Here is a 17512-nt window from a genome sequence, read left to right as displayed (position 1 = left end):
TTGTTATTTTGGTTAGCCATATTATATTGTTTGAATTCCATAGGTGTTATTATTGTGGTAATTGACAAGTTGAATCAGGTGTGCTAGCCCTGGAACTGCTGGGACTCGCTGAGGGGAAAATTGAGAACTGAGGTAGACAACAGTTTTCAATTGACATAAGGCCATATGTGAGTCTTTCACAAGGCACCGTCACTGGCCATAGTCATATTTACAACGCAATGTCATAACACCACAGATTACATCAACTGGCATGACACTCTCACTCACGGTTGTACAAAATGAGCTGTGAGCAAACCATGCCCCGAAATATTCTAATGAGCCACCACCCCTACATTTTAATTATCACTAACAGAGAAACCCTTTTCTGAAATGCAAAGAACCATAGAAGGGCTCATTGAGTCCTTATGGTTCCACATAGAACATTCACCCTTCCCAAAGAACCCTTGGGGAACCGTCTTTTCTTAGTGTGTAATTACATGCTCAGTCTTATTCACCCATTACTAAACACAGTGGGAGGAGGGGGAGACTTTCACAGAAGGAATGCAGCGGCTACAGTCGAGTCACACAGGTGGCCATCTTGTAATGTAAACCAAGGTGGTCGTTTCACAGGTGGTCATCAACCTCCATCAGCCAGGTAGTCTAGTAGTCTAATTAGTGGTTTTACATCACTATTTATAGGAAATGTTTGCTTAAATGTTGACTTTTGGCAGAAAGTGTACAATTACGTTGAGTGCAATTATGTTTAGTCATGGTGCCACAGTACAGTGCAGCACTGTTAGCTAACTGAATGCTAACAGTTTACTGTGGCTAGCTCACCTTATTACAGTCATGGTGCCACAGTACAGTGCAGGGCTGTTAGCTAACTGAACGCTAACAGTTTACTGTAGCTAGCTCACCTTATTACAGTCATGGTGCCACAGTACAGTGCAGCGCTGTTAGCTAACTGAATGCTAACAGTTTACTGTGGCTAGCTCACCTTATTACAGTCATGGTGCCACAGTACAGTGCAGGGCTGTTAGCTAACTGAACGCTAACAGTTTACTGTAGCTAGCTCACCTTATTACAGTCATGGTCATCTGATAATCCCAGCTTGTTTTGGTCCCCACCCAGAGTATGCACTTTATTACAGGATCTGGTGCCAAAGTAACACACACTCATGGTACAGAACGCAAACACACACACACTCATGGCTGGCGTGCACGCACACACACACACGCACACACACAGCAGTAAAACGATAAAGGGCTGTTCAGTGGATGCAGCCTTTTCCCAGGGAACAGAGGCTGGACTGTACAGAAACTTTCTGAGACACTGTTTACAGATCAGGTGGGTCCTCTCTCTGGTAGCCCACCTGTTCAAGGGACACAACCCCATACCTGTTCACATATACTGAACACACATACACATCACACACCCAAACACACACACACAAAAAGGAAACCTAAACACACATATCAGAACTCAACTCACTATGCTCATAACAACGTAAAGCCCAGAGTCAACCACTAGACAAAGCCTTCAGGTAAAGGACTTCACTTATCCAGCTCCTTTGTGCTGTAGACGAGACATCTGAAAGGCTTTTCTTCTCCTCTACAAGGTCTATATAAACCTCTGTTTGCGTATTTATTTACCTCTGTATGCTGCATTTCGAGGCCTTGTCGAGCGTAAACATTGCCCAGGCAGTGGGAAGAGAGAGGAGGCCATAGCGTCTCCCTGTCAGCTAGTCAGTCATTTAGCAGACACTCTTATCCAGAGCAACCACAGGAGCAATTAGGGTTAAATGTCTTGCTCAAGAGGACATCGACAGATTTGTTTCACCTAGTCGGCTCTGGGATTTGAACCAGCTATATTTTGCTTATAACAGCTAGGTACCTACCGTCCCAGTCAGACAGCTAGGACCCAGAAAAGATTTCCCTCCCTAGAGGAAGTGATTAGTGTTTACCTGCTCTGCTTGGGAGCCCTGTCTCCCTGCCGTTTAGCCCAACACAAAACCTATAGGTATCACTGTGTCAAGTAGGCTCATGTACACTAAGGCACTCAAACACACACGCTAAAACACACATGCACGCACACACACACACACACACACATATGCACTCAGTCAGACACACAAACATGCACGCTAAAACACACATGCACGCACACACACACATGCACGCACACATGCACACACACACACATATGCACTCAGTCAGACACACAAACATGCACGCATGGACACGCAGGACGTGCAAGCACGCATTCAGACATGCACACTAACACACACACACTCTGTCCTGTCTGCCCTCCTGTCAGTGAAACAGGTTGTGACAGCTGCCTGATGTCTCCACCTAACAACCTTTTAATGCTTTGGGTCACTGACAGAACTCCCAGCCTGCCTCTCTTTCTGTCTCTCTCTCACTCGCCCCTTAACCTTTCTCCGTTTACCCTTCTCTCTTCCTCCATCCCTCTTTCTCTTGCTCTCCCTCTCTTTATCGCTCTCTACCTTTCCCCGTCTCTCTCAATCCCTCTCTCTCTTCCTTTTTATCTCTCTACCCCCTACCTCTCTACCCCCCCTTAATTTCTCTCTATCTATTCTTCCCCTTTCTCTCTCTAGGTGGGAAGGGAGTGAAGGAGAGGGGGAGGCAGGCAGGCAGGAAGGGAAGGAGACGGGGAGGCAGGCAGGCAGGCAGGCAGGCAGGGAGGGAGGGAGGGAGGGAGGGAGGGAGGGAGGGAGGGAGGGCGTCACGGCAATGGACACCGGGAGGAGACAGGCCATGTCAGAGCGGCTGGAGAGAGAAAAGGAGACGCCATATAAAGGAGTCCTTTATGGACTGACTACTGCTTTTTCAGCATCACAAAAGACCTTTCTGTTGTTTTCCTTTCTACATGAAGAAAGCAGGCTGGGAGAGAAAGAGAGAGGGAGGGGGAAGGGAGGGAGATGGATAGACATAGTGATTAGAGCGAGAGAGAAGGATAGACAGAGACGGGGGAGAAGAGAGAAAGAGATATGGAGACAGAGACGGGGAGAAGAGAGAAAGAGATATGGAGACAGAGACGGGGGAGAAGAGAGAAAGAGATATGGAGACAGAGACGGGGAGAAGAGAGAAAGAGATATGGAGACAGAGAGGAGGAGAAGAGAGAAAGAGATATGGAGACAGAGACGGGGAGAAGAGAGAAAGAGATATGGAGACAGAGACGGGGGAGAAGAGAGAAAGAGATATGGAGACAGAGACGGGGGAGAAGAGAGAAAGAGATATGGAGACAGAGACGGGGGAGAAGAGAGAAAGAGATATGGAGACAGAGACGGGGAGAAGAGAGAAAGAGATATGGAGACAGAGACGGGGGAGAAGAGAGAAAGAGATATGGAGACAGAGACGGGGGAGAAGAGAGAAAGAGATATGGAGACAGAGACGGGGAGAAGAGAGAAAGAGATATGGAGACAGAGACGGGGGAGAAGAGAGAAAGAGATATGGAGACAGAGACGGGGGAGAAGAGAGAAAGAGATATGGATAGACAGAGACGGGGAGAAGAGAGAAAGAGATATGGATAGACAGACGGGGAGAAGAGAGAAAGAGATATGGATAGACAGACGGGGAGAAGAGAGAAAGAGATATGGAGACAGAGACGGGGGAGAAGAGAGAAAGAGATATGGAGACAGAGACGGGGGAGAAGAGAGAAAGAGATATGGAGACAGAGACGGGGAGAAGAGAGAAAGAGATATGGAGACAGAGACGGGGGAGAAGAGAGAAAGAGATATGGAGACAGAGACGGGGAGAAGAGAGAAAGAGATATGGAGACAGAGACGGGGGAGAAGAGAGAAAGAGATATGGAGACAGAGACGGGGGAGAAGAGAGAAAGAGATATGGAGACAGAGACGGGGAGAAGAGAGAAAGAGATATGGAGACAGAGACGGGGAGAAGAGAGAAAGAGATATGGAGACAGAGACGGGGGAGAAGAGAGAAAGAGATATGGAGACAGAGACGGGGAGAAGAGAGAAAGAGATATGGAGACAGAGACGGGGAGAAGAGAGAAAGAGATATGGAGACAGAGACGGGGGAGAAGAGAGAAAGAGATATGGAGACAGAGACGGGGAGAAGAGAGAAAGAGATATGGATAGACAGACGGGGAGAAGAGAGAAAGAGATATGGATAGACAGACGGGGAGAAGAGAGAAAGAGATATGGAGACAGAGACGGGGGAGAAGAGAGAAAGAGATATGGAGACAGAGATGGGGGAGAAGAGAGAAAGAGATATGGAGACAGAGACGGGGAGAAGAGAGAAAGAGATATGGAGACAGAGACGGGGGAGAAGAGAGAAAGAGATATGGAGACAGAGACGGGGAGAAGAGAGAAAGAGATATGGAGACAGAGACGGGGGAGAAGAGAGAAAGAGATATGGAGACAGAGACGGGGGAGAAGAGAGAAAGAGATATGGAGACAGAGACGGGGAGAAGAGAGAAAGAGATATGGAGACAGAGACGGGGAGAAGAGAGAAAGAGATATGGAGACAGAGACGGGGGAGAAGAGAGAAAGAGATATGGAGACAGAGACGGGGAGAAGAGAGAAAGAGATATGGATAGACAGACGGGGAGAAGAGAGAAAGAGATATGGAGACAGAGATGGGGAGAAGAGAGAAAGAGATATGGAGACAGAGACGGGGAGAAGAGAGAAAGAGATATGGAGACAGAGACGGGAGAAGAGAGAAAGAGATATGGAGACAGAGACGGGGAGAAGAGAGAAAGAGATATGGATAGACAGAGACGGGGAGAAGAGAGAAAGAGATATGGAGACAGAGACGGGGGAGAAGAGAGAAAGAGATATGGATAGACAGACGGGGAGAAGAGAGAAAGAGATATGGAGACAGAGACGGGGAGAAGAGAGAAAGAGATATGGAGACAGAGACGGGGGAGAAGAGAGAAAGAGATATGGAGACAGAGACGGGGGAGAAGAGAGAAAGAGATATGGAGACAGAGACGGGGGAGAAGAGAGAAAGAGATATGGAGACAGAGACGAGGAGAAGAGAGAAAGAGATATGGAGACAGAGACGGGGGAGAAGAGAGAAAGAGATATGGAGACAGAGACGGGGGAGAAGAGAGAAAGAGATATGGAGACAGAGACGGGGAGAAGAGAGAAAGAGATATGGAGACAGAGACGGGGGAGAAGAGAGAAAGAGATATGGAGACAGAGACGGGGAGAAGAGAGAAAGAGATATGGAGACAGAGACGGGGGAGAAGAGAGAAAGAGATATGGAGACAGAGACGGGGAGAAGAGAGAAAGAGATATGGAGACAGAGACGGGGGAGAAGAGAGAAAGAGATATGGAGACAGAGACGGGGGAGAAGAGAGAAAGAGATATGGAGACAGAGACGGGGAGAAGAGAGAAAGAGATATGGAGACAGAGACGGGGAGAAGAGAGAAAGAGATATGGAGACAGAGACGGGGGAGAAGAGAGAAAGAGATATGGAGACAGAGACGGGGAGAAGAGAGAAAGAGATATGGATAGACAGACGGGGAGAAGAGAGAAAGAGATATGGAGACAGAGACGGGGAGAAGAGAGAAAGAGATATGGAGACAGAGACGGGGAGAAGAGAGAAAGAGATATGGAGACAGAGACGGGGAGAAGAGAGAAAGAGATATGGAGACAGAGACGGGGAGAAGAGAGAAAGAGATATGGATAGACAGAGACGGGGAGAAGAGAGAAAGAGATATGGAGACAGAGACGGGGGAGAAGAGAGAAAGAGATATGGATAGACAGACGGGGAGAAGAGAGAAAGAGATATGGAGACAGAGACGGGGAGAAGAGAGAAAGAGATATGGAGACAGAGACGGGGGAGAAGAGAGAAAGAGATATGGAGACAGAGACGGGGAGAAGAGAGAAAGAGATATGGATAGACAGACGGGGAGAAGAGAGAAAGAGATATGGATAGACAGACGGGGAGAAGAGAGAAAGAGATATGGAGACAGAGACGGGGGAGAAGAGAGAAAGAGATATGGAGACAGAGACGGGGGAGAAGAGAGAAAGAGATATGGAGACAGAGACGGGGAGAAGAGAGAAAGAGATATGGAGACAGAGACGGGGGAGAAGAGAGAAAGAGATATGGAGACAGAGACGGGGAGAAGAGAGAAAGAGATATGGAGACAGAGACGGGGGAGAAGAGAGAAAGAGATATGGAGACAGAGACGGGGAGAAGAGAGAAAGAGATATGGAGACAGAGACGGGGAGAAGAGAGAAAGAGATATGGAGACAGAGACGGGGGAGAAGAGAGAAAGAGATATGGAGACAGAGACGGGGAGAAGAGAGAAAGAGAAATGGATAGACAGACGGGGAGAAGAGAGAAAGAGATATGGAGACAGAGACGGGGAGAAGAGAGAAAGAGATATGGAGACAGAGACGGGGAGAAGAGAGAAAGAGATATGGAGACAGAGACGGGAGAAGAGAGAAAGAGATATGGAGACAGAGACGGGGAGAAGAGAGAAAGAGATATGGATAGACAGAGACGGGGAGAAGAGAGAAAGAGATATGGAGACAGAGACGGGGGAGAAGAGAGAAAGAGATATGGATAGACAGACGGGGAGAAGAGAGAAAGAGATATGGAGACAGAGACGGGGAGAAGAGAGAAAGAGATATGGAGACAGAGACGGGGGAGAAGAGAGAAAGAGATATGGAGACAGAGACGGGGGAGAAGAGAGAAAGAGATATGGAGACAGAGACGGGGGAGAAGAGAGAAAGAGATATGGAGACAGAGACGAGGAGAAGAGAGAAAGAGATATGGAGACAGAGACGGGGGAGAAGAGAGAAAGAGATATGGAGACAGAGACGGGGGAGAAGAGAGAAAGAGATATGGAGACAGAGACGGGGAGAAGAGAGAAAGAGATATGGAGACAGAGACGGGGGAGAAGAGAGAAAGAGATATGGAGACAGAGACGGGGAGAAGAGAGAAAGAGATATGGAGACAGAGACGGGGGAGAAGAGAGAAAGAGATATGGAGACAGAGACGGGGAGAAGAGAGAAAGAGATATGGAGACAGAGACGGGGGAGAAGAGAGAAAGAGATATGGAGACAGAGACGGGGGAGAAGAGAGAAAGAGATATGGAGACAGAGACGGGGAGAAGAGAGAAAGAGATATGGAGACAGAGACGGGGAGAAGAGAGAAAGAGATATGGAGACAGAGACGGGGGAGAAGAGAGAAAGAGATATGGAGACAGAGACGGGGAGAAGAGAGAAAGAGATATGGATAGACAGACGGGGAGAAGAGAGAAAGAGATATGGAGACAGAGACGGGGAGAAGAGAGAAAGAGATATGGAGACAGAGACGGGGAGAAGAGAGAAAGAGATATGGAGACAGAGACGGGGAGAAGAGAGAAAGAGATATGGAGACAGAGACGGGGAGAAGAGAGAAAGAGATATGGATAGACAGAGACGGGGAGAAGAGAGAAAGAGATATGGAGACAGAGACGGGGGAGAAGAGAGAAAGAGATATGGATAGACAGACGGGGAGAAGAGAGAAAGAGATATGGAGACAGAGACGGGGAGAAGAGAGAAAGAGATATGGAGACAGAGACGGGGGAGAAGAGAGAAAGAGATATGGAGACAGAGACGGGGGAGAAGAGAGAAAGAGATATGGAGACAGAGACGGGGGAGAAGAGAGAAAGAGATATGGAGACAGAGACGAGGAGAAGAGAGAAAGAGATATGGAGACAGAGACGGGGGAGAAGAGAGAAAGAGATATGGAGACAGAGACGGGGGAGAAGAGAGAAAGAGATATGGAGACAGAGACGGGGAGAAGAGAGAAAGAGATATGGAGACAGAGACGGGGAGAAGAGAGAAAGAGATATGGAGACAGAGACGGGGAGAAGAGAGAAAGAGATATGGAGACAGAGACGGGGAGAAGAGAAAGAGATATGGAGACAGAGACGGGAGAAGAGAGAAAGAGATATGGAGACAGAGACGGGGAGAAGAGAGAAAGAGATATGGATAGACAGAGACGGGGAGAAGAGAGAAAGAGATATGGAGACAGAGACGGGGGAGAAGAGAGAAAGAGATATGGATAGACAGACGGGGAGAAGAGAGAAAGAGATATGGAGACAGAGACGGGGAGAAGAGAGAAAGAGATATGGAGACAGAGACGGGGGAGAAGAGAGAAAGAGATATGGAGACAGAGACGGGGGAGAAGAGAGAAAGAGATATGGAGACAGAGACGGGGGAGAAGAGAGAAAGAGATATGGAGACAGAGACGAGGAGAAGAGAGAAAGAGATATGGAGACAGAGACGGGGGAAAGAGAGAAAGAGATATGGAGACAGAGACGGGGGAGAAGAGAGAAAGAGATATGGAGACAGAGACGGGGAGAAGAGAGAAAGAGATATGGAGACAGAGACGGGGGAGAAGAGAGAAAGAGATATGGAGACAGAGACGGGGGAGAAGAGAGAAAGAGATATGGAGACAGAGACGGGGGAGAAGAGAGAAAGAGATATGGAGACAGAGACGAGGAGAAGAGAGAAAGAGATATGGAGACAGAGACGGGGGAAAGAGAGAAAGAGATATGGAGACAGAGACGGGGGAGAAGAGAGAAAGAGATATGGAGACAGAGACGGGGAGAAGAGAGAAAGAGATATGGAGACAGAGACGGGGGAGAAGAGAGAAAGAGATATGAAGACAGAGACGGGGAGAAGAGAGAAAGAGATATGGAGACAGAGACGGGGGAGAAGAGAGAAAGAGATATGGAGACAGAGACGGGGAGAAGAGAGAAAGAGATATGGAGACAGAGACGGGGGAGAAGAGAGAAAGAGATATGGAGACAGAGACGGGGGAGAAGAGAGAAAGAGATATGGAGACAGAGACGGGGAGAAGAGAGAAAGAGATATGGAGACAGAGACGGGGAGAAGAGAGAAAGAGATATGGAGACAGAGACGGGGGAGAAGAGAGAAAGAGATATGGAGACAGAGACGGGTAGAAGAGAGAAAGAGATATGGATAGACAGACGGGGAGAAGAGAGAAAGAGATATGGAGACAGAGACGGGGAGAAGAGAGAAAGAGATATGGAGACAGAGACGGGGAGAAGAGAGAAAGAGATATGGAGACAGAGACGGGGAGAAGAGAGAAAGAGATATGGAGACAGAGACGGGGAGAAGAGAGAAAGAGATATGGATAGACAGAGACGGGGAGAAGAGAGAAAGAGATATGGAGACAGAGACGGGGGAGAAGAGAGAAAGAGATATGGATAGACAGACGGGGAGAAGAGAGAAAGAGATATGGAGACAGAGACGGGGAGAAGAGAGAAAGAGATATGGAGACAGAGACGGGGGAGAAGAGAGAAAGAGATATGGAGACAGAGACGGGGGAGAAGAGAGAAAGAGATATGGAGACAGAGACGGGGGAGAAGAGAGAAAGAGATATGGAGACAGAGACGAGGAGAAGAGAGAAAGAGATATGGAGACAGAGACGGGGGAGAAGAGAGAAAGAGATATGGAGACAGAGACGGGGGAGAAGAGAGAAAGAGATATGGAGACAGAGACGGGGAGAAGAGAGAAAGAGATATGGAGACAGAGACGGGGAGAAGAGAGAAAGAGATATGGAGACAGAGACGGGGAGAAGAGAGAAAGAGATATGGAGACAGAGACGGGGAGAAGAGAGAAAGAGATATGGAGACAGAGACGGGGAGAAGAGAGAAAGAGATATGGAGACAGAGAGGAGGAGAAGAGAGAAAGAGATATGGATAGACAGAGAGAGAGACAAGCATGAAGACACAGAAGCAGACTGAATGAGCAAGAGAGAGAAAGAAAAAAGAAAGGAGAGTGAGAGGAAGAGAAAGACAGTAAAGAAGACAGAGCAAGATATAATGCTACCTCTGTAGGGAGCCCCCCTCCTCCTCTCCCCTGTCTACTCCAGGTAAGGTAGAGGTAAAGGCTTGTAGGTAATGACACGCCTGCTGCCTGCAGCAGCCTCCTCAGTCTCCAGCCATGAATCACACTGCCTCTGATGACTCCTAAATTACTCCCTCTATTAGCTAGGAGACTCTCTCTCTCTCTCTCTCTCTCTCTCTCTCTCTCTCTCTCTCTCTCTCTCTCTCTCTCTCTCTCTCTCTCTCTCTCTCTCTCTCTCTCTCTCTCTCTCTCTCTCTCTCTCTCTCTCTCTCTCTCTCTCTCTCCCTCCTTCCTTCCCTCATTCTATGTTTGACTCCCCCGTTCACTGTCAGCATGCTACCTGCTGACACAACACTTCTGGACCCGTTTTCATAAAGTATCTCAGAGTAGGAGTGCTGATCTAGGATCAGTGTTGCCTTTCCTACTCTGGGACATCTTATGAATACAGGCCCTGGTCATGGAGAAATGGAAATGGTTCTTCCTGTGAGAGAGTGTATCAGCCCACTGAGCACAGACGTCAGTTCAATGTCTAGTTTTAATTTACATTGGGTTGAGTTGTCTTTTTTGAAATCCAACCAGATTTCCATGTTGATTCAACATCATTACATTTTTTGGTTGAAATGAAGTGGAAACAATGTTGATTCAATCAGTTTCCCCCAGTGGGAGTATTTTGTCTCAACAGGCATGTGGCTGTGGGTGAATCTGGGGCATCAGAGTAGGAATGCTGATCTAGAATCAGGTCCCCCATGTCCATATAATCTTATTAAAAGGCAAAGACTGATCCTAGATCAGAACTCTGAGAAGCTTAGAGAATACAGGCCCTGAACTGTTGCCAACTGTAGGTGAACAGGCAGAGCAGAGCTGTAGGGTCAGGTTGTTGCTGCACAGCCTTTCCCTGTAGAGTGAAGTGCAGCCAGGAATACAGGCCCTGAACTGTTGCCAACTGTAGGTGAACAGGCAGAGCAGAGCTGTAGGGTCAGGCTGTTGCTGCACAGCCTTTCCCTGTAGAGTGAAGTGCAGCCAGGAATACAGGCTACAGATAATCCACCTCTCCACCTCAGGCCTCATGTCAAGAGTCAGGTTCCCCTTCCTGTCACTCCTTCAGTATAGACAGATAAGAACAGACCAAGAGGCTGGGGAAGATGAGAGGGGAGGGGGAGAGGAGACTGGCTCCAGGGGGGACAGGTCATCTCAGCTGTCACCCTGTCTGAAGAGACCATCGCCTTGCTGACTGCTCTTCACTGACTCCCTGACATACACACACAAGCACATACACGCCAAAACACATACACGTGCATGTTCACACACACAATCACCCTCCCATCCACCATGGACCTCCTACATGCCCCTGAGGCTGCTCTCAACACTGCAGACTCTCGACACTGCAGACTTTCGACACTGCAAACTCTCGACACTGCAGACTCTCGACACTGTAGACTCTCGACACTGTAGACTCTAATCACTGCAGACTTTCGACACTGCAGACTCTCAACACTGAGTCTCTCGACACTGTAGACTCTAATCACAGCAGACTCTCAACACTGCAGACTCTCATCACTGCAGTCTCTCATCACTGCAGACTCTCATCACTGCAGACTCTCATCACTGCAGACTCTCATCACTGCACAGACCCATATAAAACACACGCCAAGACCAGATAAGCCCTGAAGGTCTCCTTCTAAATGACACTGACACATCCCTGCCTTCTTCCCAGTGCTCAACACAGCTGAAGAGGGTGACAACTCCTATCTGTCTACAAGGTATAAGAGTTGAACAAGTGGCTAGGGGTTAAGGGTTTAGGATCCAATGGTTGCAACATATGCCATGGGACAAACAGACACAGATAACTGACAGTTCTCCCTCTCCCTCTCCATCTCCATCTCGCTCTCTCTCTCTCTCTCTCTCTCTCGCCATCTCTCTCCATCTCTCTCTCACCCCCCCTCTTCTTTCTGACAGGCAGGACCCAGTCCCTTGTACAGTCCCTCTCCCCTGTAACTAGCTTTACTGTCCTGCCGTTCACAACAAAAGCTCTGAAAATACACCGCTGGCTGGCGTCTAAGGTCTTTCAATGGCCTACCTGGCAGCCTGTTGGCCCATCAGGCAGTCTGTTGGCCTCCAGGCAGATGTATGTACTGGTAGTAATAATCAGGCAGTCTGTTGGCCTCCAGGCAGATGTATGTACTGGTAGTAATAATCAGGCAGTCTGTTGGCCTCCAGGCAGATGTATGTACTGGTAGTAATAATCAGGCAGTCTGTTGGCCTCCAGGCAGATGTATGTACTGGTAATAATAATCAGGCAGTCTGTTGGCCTCCAGGTAGATGTATGTACTGGTAATAATAATCAGGCAGTCTGTTGGCCTCCAGGCAGATGTATGTACTGGTAGTAATAATCAGGCAGTCTGTTGGCCTCCAGGCAGATGTATGTACTGGTAGTAATAATCAGGCAGTCTGTTGGCCTCCAGGCAGATGTATGTACTGGTAATAATAATCAGGCAGTTTGTTGGCCTCCAGGCAGATGTATGTACTGGTAATAATAATCAGGCAGTTTGTTGGCCTCCAGGCAGATGTATGTACTGGTAATAATAATCAGGCAGTTTGTTGGCCTCCAGGCAGATGTATGTACTGGTAATAATAATCAGGCAGTTTGTTGGCCTCCAGGCAGATGTATGTACTGGTAATAATAATCAGGCAGTTTGTTGGCCTCCAGGCAGATGTATGTACTGGTAATAATAATCAGGCAGTCTGTTGGCCTCCAGGCAGATGTATGTACTGGTAATAATAATCAGGCAGTCTGTTGTCCTCCAGGCAGATGTATGTACTGGTAATAATAATCAGGCAGTCTGTTGGCCTCCAGGCAGATGTATGTACTGGTAGTAATAATCAGGCAGTCTGTTGGCCTCCAGGCAGATGTATGTACTGGTAGTAATAATCAGGCAGTCTGTTGGCCTCCAGGCAGATGTATGTACTGGTAGTAATAATCAGGCAGTCTGTTGGCCTCCAGGCAGATGTATGTACTGGTAATAATAATCAGGCAGTTTGTTGGCCTCCAGGCAGATGTATGTACTGGTAATAATAATCAGGCAGTTTGTTGGCCTCCAGGCAGATGTATGTACTGGTAGTAATAATCAGGCAGTCTGTTGGCCTCCAGGCAGATGTATGTACTGGTAATAATAATCAGGCAGTTTGTTGGCCTCCAGGCAGATGTATGTACTGGTAATAATAATCAGGCAGTCTGTTGTCCTCCAGGCAGATGTATGTACTGGTAGTAATAATCAGGCAGTCTGTTGGCCTCCAGGCAGATGTATGTACTGGTAGTAATAATCAGGCAGTCTGTTGGCCTCCAGGCAGATGTATGTACTGGTAATAATAATCAGGCAGTCTGTTGGCCTCCAGGCAGATGTATGTACTGGTAGTAATAATCAGGCAGGTAACAGAACACATTCCACTGTTTGAAGGGAGGCGTTTCAATTCAATTCTAAACACATTTTCTCATGCTAAGGCTAGCTGCTAGAACCAGCCCTCCTGAGACCTATTTCAGACTCCAATCAGTCCAACCGATATGATGACGAGCTGAATTGTGGAGGAAAAGTCCTTTCATAATGTAGGCCTGCTATATTCCACATGTGCTGTGTTTGTGTGTTGTGATAATCTAATGAAATGTTATTGCTATGTTGATCTGATAGGAGACACAAGACATGTTTAACCATTGGTGATTCAATAAAGTTAACTACATTTGCCAATTGGAAATGTGGATAAAACAAACAGACAACATCAGTAATAACATACATGCAACTATGTCTAATGATAAAATGACCAATGACATAGGCCTATATCTGTACCCCAACATAGGTGTGAGTGATGTAATGAACCCTGTATATAAGTCAAACCAAAGAAAAGCCCATTGGCTATTTAATTAGTGAATATGAGCAACTGTTTCTTGGAGCAATAGCACCAACATGAATCATATGGCTAATAGTAATCATAGTTGGCATATGAGGTAGACCTTCCATTACCAACACAGGTGTTTAAAGCCAATTATATAATTATCCATTTCCATCCACAAGACAGACTTGGGGAAAGCCCAGATTTGATATATGGCGGGTGGCCTGTGTAAATAGAGTCTCATGTGAACCCAAACAGCTTGTGCCAGCGCACCCTTGTAACCGAATCTCCCCTTCAAAAAGAGCCAGAGACAGACAGCTAGATTGCTCTCGACAAGAGACAACCACCTCCAAGGAACATGACTGCGGCAGAAAAGCTGTGCTCACTGCACCCTGTGCGCCGCATGCGCCTATCCGTTTACAGCCACCGTCCAACGCGCCGCATGTCCCCATCCGTTTACAGCCACAGCTGTATAAAGCCAGCATATTGCGGGTGACAACTGCTAAATAGAATCCGGGAAAATAAATACCGCGGTGAAAGTCCACCTTCTATGTCACATGTGTACACTACAGAGTCGGACGCGTCTTATCTCTCGAAAACGCGCTGGTGTTTTCGTTATCAGTTCCCAAGTAGGATGCACCACTTTCTGTTCCAGAAAACCTGGCCTTCCCTCCTCCCTCCCTCCCTTCTCCCTGGCCTCGACTACAGATCCGGGAACATGTCGTCCACGAGGCCCTGCCTAAACACGCTCCCGTGTCGTTGTTGTTTGTTTGTTTGTTTGTCTGTTTTCAATGAGCTAATTAAAAAGACCCAAATTACTACATATAATCCCCGCCAAATGTCTCCGGCCGGGCAGCGGGGCACATACATAGCCTTTTACGCGCTCGGCGCCGAGAGCAGCTTGACCAGTCCATTCATTTCATAGCAACAGTTGTTGGAGAAGCATGCTGACTGGCTGCTGAGATCCCAAGGTAAGATTGATACGGAGAGCACCACAGGCTCCAGCAACTCCCACTCAGTGAAACAAGAGAATAACTCAAACATGCATTTGCTGGTGCTGAATCAGTAACACTATCCAATCGGGTATGCCCAAATAATGTCTGCTGCGTTTGTGCGACCTTCATAGATTCGGTATCATCGTTCTTTCCCCTAGTCAATTTTATGACACCGTTCTAAGTGACTTATAAATACAAGTAAACACCTTTCTGGTATCGCTCAGTGCGACAGATTGGGGTTCGAGCAAAGTTCAGTGGAATGGAATCACAGTTCGTGTGCGTGAAAGTATCAAGAGACAGAATTTACCTACGGGGGCGTCTATCTCGGAGTCCAATAGCCGCTGGAGGTCGCTGATGCTGTGGATTTCGCTGTGGGACAGTCTCTCTATCAACTCCTGCGGGACTTCCTACACACACACAAAATCAAGACGAAACGATTACAATGAAGATTAAAGAAACACATGGACTGTAAAAGAACGCATACATTGCGTCATTATCTATTATTGTCTTGTTAATTCAGGTTAATGGAGAGTAAAAATGACGCAACGGTGTGCCCATTACAGCATGCATGTTCGGCTCTCTAGAGTCTTGTTCACAGGCCGTCCGCTACACTTGCACTTGTGACTTGTTGCGGATACTAGGTTTCTCTCTCAAGCTGGAAGGAGTGTTCGGCCTCACAGCGACAGAGCCTAGGCTATTTATATATCCCAAGTGCGGTTCCCATGAAAGCGTTCGGCTGGCTCAACCATAACGTTGTCACAGTTGGCTCACGCATAAACAGATTTGGAACGACCGCCAAAAATAAGTCGAATACGTTTCTTGGTGCAGTTACAATGCTTGTTTCTAAACGCGTTCTACGCAATGCATTCATATGGCAAGTGGGGTGGTGCTGATATTGCAAAACATTTATGTCGCCTTAGGGCTACAAGTTTGCTTCTTGTTTGTTCGTTTTTTAGCAGATTAAATAGCAACAACAAACAAATCCAATAGGCTTTTATGACTTAATATGCACAAAGTCAGCACAAAATGATTGAGAAACAACATTTTAAATATAAATAAAAGTAGACCTAATATGTTTGCAAAAATCAAAATAACGTGTATCCAAAATAGCCTAGGCCTATGCACTTTGTAACAAGTACCTTATTACTCAATTGTTAAATCTATAAATAGTTGTGTCCCACAACTCTTAAAACAACATGCAACAATGTCGACTGCTGGCAAGCAAAGCCCCTTCTCCAGAACAAATGCGCGCTAAGGACAGCACCGGGACCCCGAAGTCCCTAGACTACCCTCTACCCATTCGCCCCCACACTCAACCCCGAAAAACGACCCCCCGCGCCAGCAAGAGTGTGACAGCGAGAGAGAGAGGCATGCACTGTGCCTGACTGTAGCCTGCCACCATGGCTAGTCTTATTCAAAGCTGTAGAAAGTGGTTGCGAAAAGCCCTTATGTCTATCATACCTCAGCAACAGCATTCAGCAGGTACGATGTACAGAGCAGGAAGTAGCAAAGTACGGGTCTCATCTCCCTTTAATTCCGATTTCCCCCAAAACAAGAAAACGTCTCCTGCTGTAGGAGCCGCAAAGTCGCTCCTGCCCGCGGATGATCAAGAACCATCCCTTGGGGAGAGGAACATGTGAGTAGTCCCGTTCAGTCGCCCGCGGTACAACTCCTAAACACTTGTTTGGGAAACTCTGCGGATATCTGAAGTGCTTTGAAGTAGAGTAGTTGACTGCAATGTAATTCACATTCGTGCGCGTCCGCCACTCCGAGCCCTCTCTCCGTGACAGAAGTAGAGCAGACAAAAGGACATGGCTGGCTCCTTAGACCAGTTGAGCAGTAAGGCAATCCCAACAGAAGACCTTGACAATCATTGCACTTGTTATCGACCCCCCAAGAACGAATAACTTGTTCAGTCTTCTTCAGAGGTTGGAAAACACGTGTAACAGTTTCCCTTGTTCTCAAATATTTCTATACCCAAAAATTATTATTTATACGATGAACATGAAAAACCATGACATTTAAATATTTCAACAACAAAAAGTGCGTCTTTTTTAAATGGTACAATCCCAGGTTTAAGTCCTGTAATGAAAACCAAAAATAGAGAGGCGGAAATAGCTCTGTAAAAAGTTGTCCGTGTGTTCTATCCAGTAAGTGCTTAGCTTGCAGTGGGGAATAGAGAGCTCGACAGGTCCGTCTCTGTGTTGGACTCTGGAGTGAATAAAGTCTCGAGCGCACCGGAGCCGCTGAATATAGTGAGCTCGAGCTGTGGGAGTTGGGTGAGCCGAGTGCCCGATGCGCCTCCCCTCGCGCTCCGGTGGTGCTCTCCCATCAATTCACCAGGCCAGGGAGCTGGTTGGTTGGCGGATGATTTAAGAATATATCCTCCTCTACCTCCAACCCCCATCCATGACGTCACCTACAAAAAAGGCACGCATAGGCTATTGATTTAGCTACATATTAACAAACTACATCTGAAATAAAGAATTTAACATAATAACAAGATATATATTTAATGATGATGAAGATGATAAAGCCCCACCAGAGTCTGGGTTCGCGCCCAGGCTCTGTCGCAGCCGGCCGCGACCGGGAGGTCCGTGGGGCGACGCACAATTGGCTTAGCGTCGTCCGGGTTAGGGAGGGTTTGGCCGGTAGGGATATCCTTGTCTCATCGCGCTCCAGCGACTCCTGTGGCGGGCCGGGCGCAGTGCGCGCTAACTGAGGGGGGCGGGTGCACGGTGTTTCCTCCGACACATTGGTGCGGCTGGCTTCCGGGTTGGAGGCGCGCTGTGTT

The 17512-nt window shown here is 47.6% G+C and overlaps 1 protein-coding gene across 4 annotated transcripts in view; it reads right to left on the bottom strand.

Moving 5' to 3' along the window:
- LOC139572005 (platelet-derived growth factor subunit A-like) overlaps positions 1-17058 on the bottom strand; it is a 42379-nt gene extending 25321 nt beyond the window's left edge. For 2 of the 4 annotated variants that reach the window (XM_071394874.1, XM_071394871.1), the window contains exons 1-2: positions 16180-17058; positions 15026-15125 (exon numbers count right to left, since the gene is read on the bottom strand). In XM_071394874.1, coding sequence (XP_071250975.1) covers positions 15026-15125; positions 16180-16242 — 163 coding nt within the window. In that variant the 5' untranslated portion in view covers positions 16243-17058. Of the gene's footprint in view, positions 1-15025; positions 15126-15279; positions 15407-16179 lie in introns of those variants that run through there. The other 2 variants (XM_071394873.1, XM_071394872.1) reach the window with 2 other exon arrangements.
- Between the last annotated feature and the right edge of the window lie 454 nt (positions 17059-17512).

The sequence above is a fragment of the Salvelinus alpinus genome, chromosome 1 (genome assembly GCF_045679555.1).
Source record: "Salvelinus alpinus chromosome 1, SLU_Salpinus.1, whole genome shotgun sequence".
Classification (NCBI taxonomy): Eukaryota; Metazoa; Chordata; class Actinopteri; order Salmoniformes; family Salmonidae; genus Salvelinus; species Salvelinus alpinus.
Note: the sequence above shows the minus strand (reverse complement) of the source record. Positions and strands in the feature narration are given on the sequence as shown.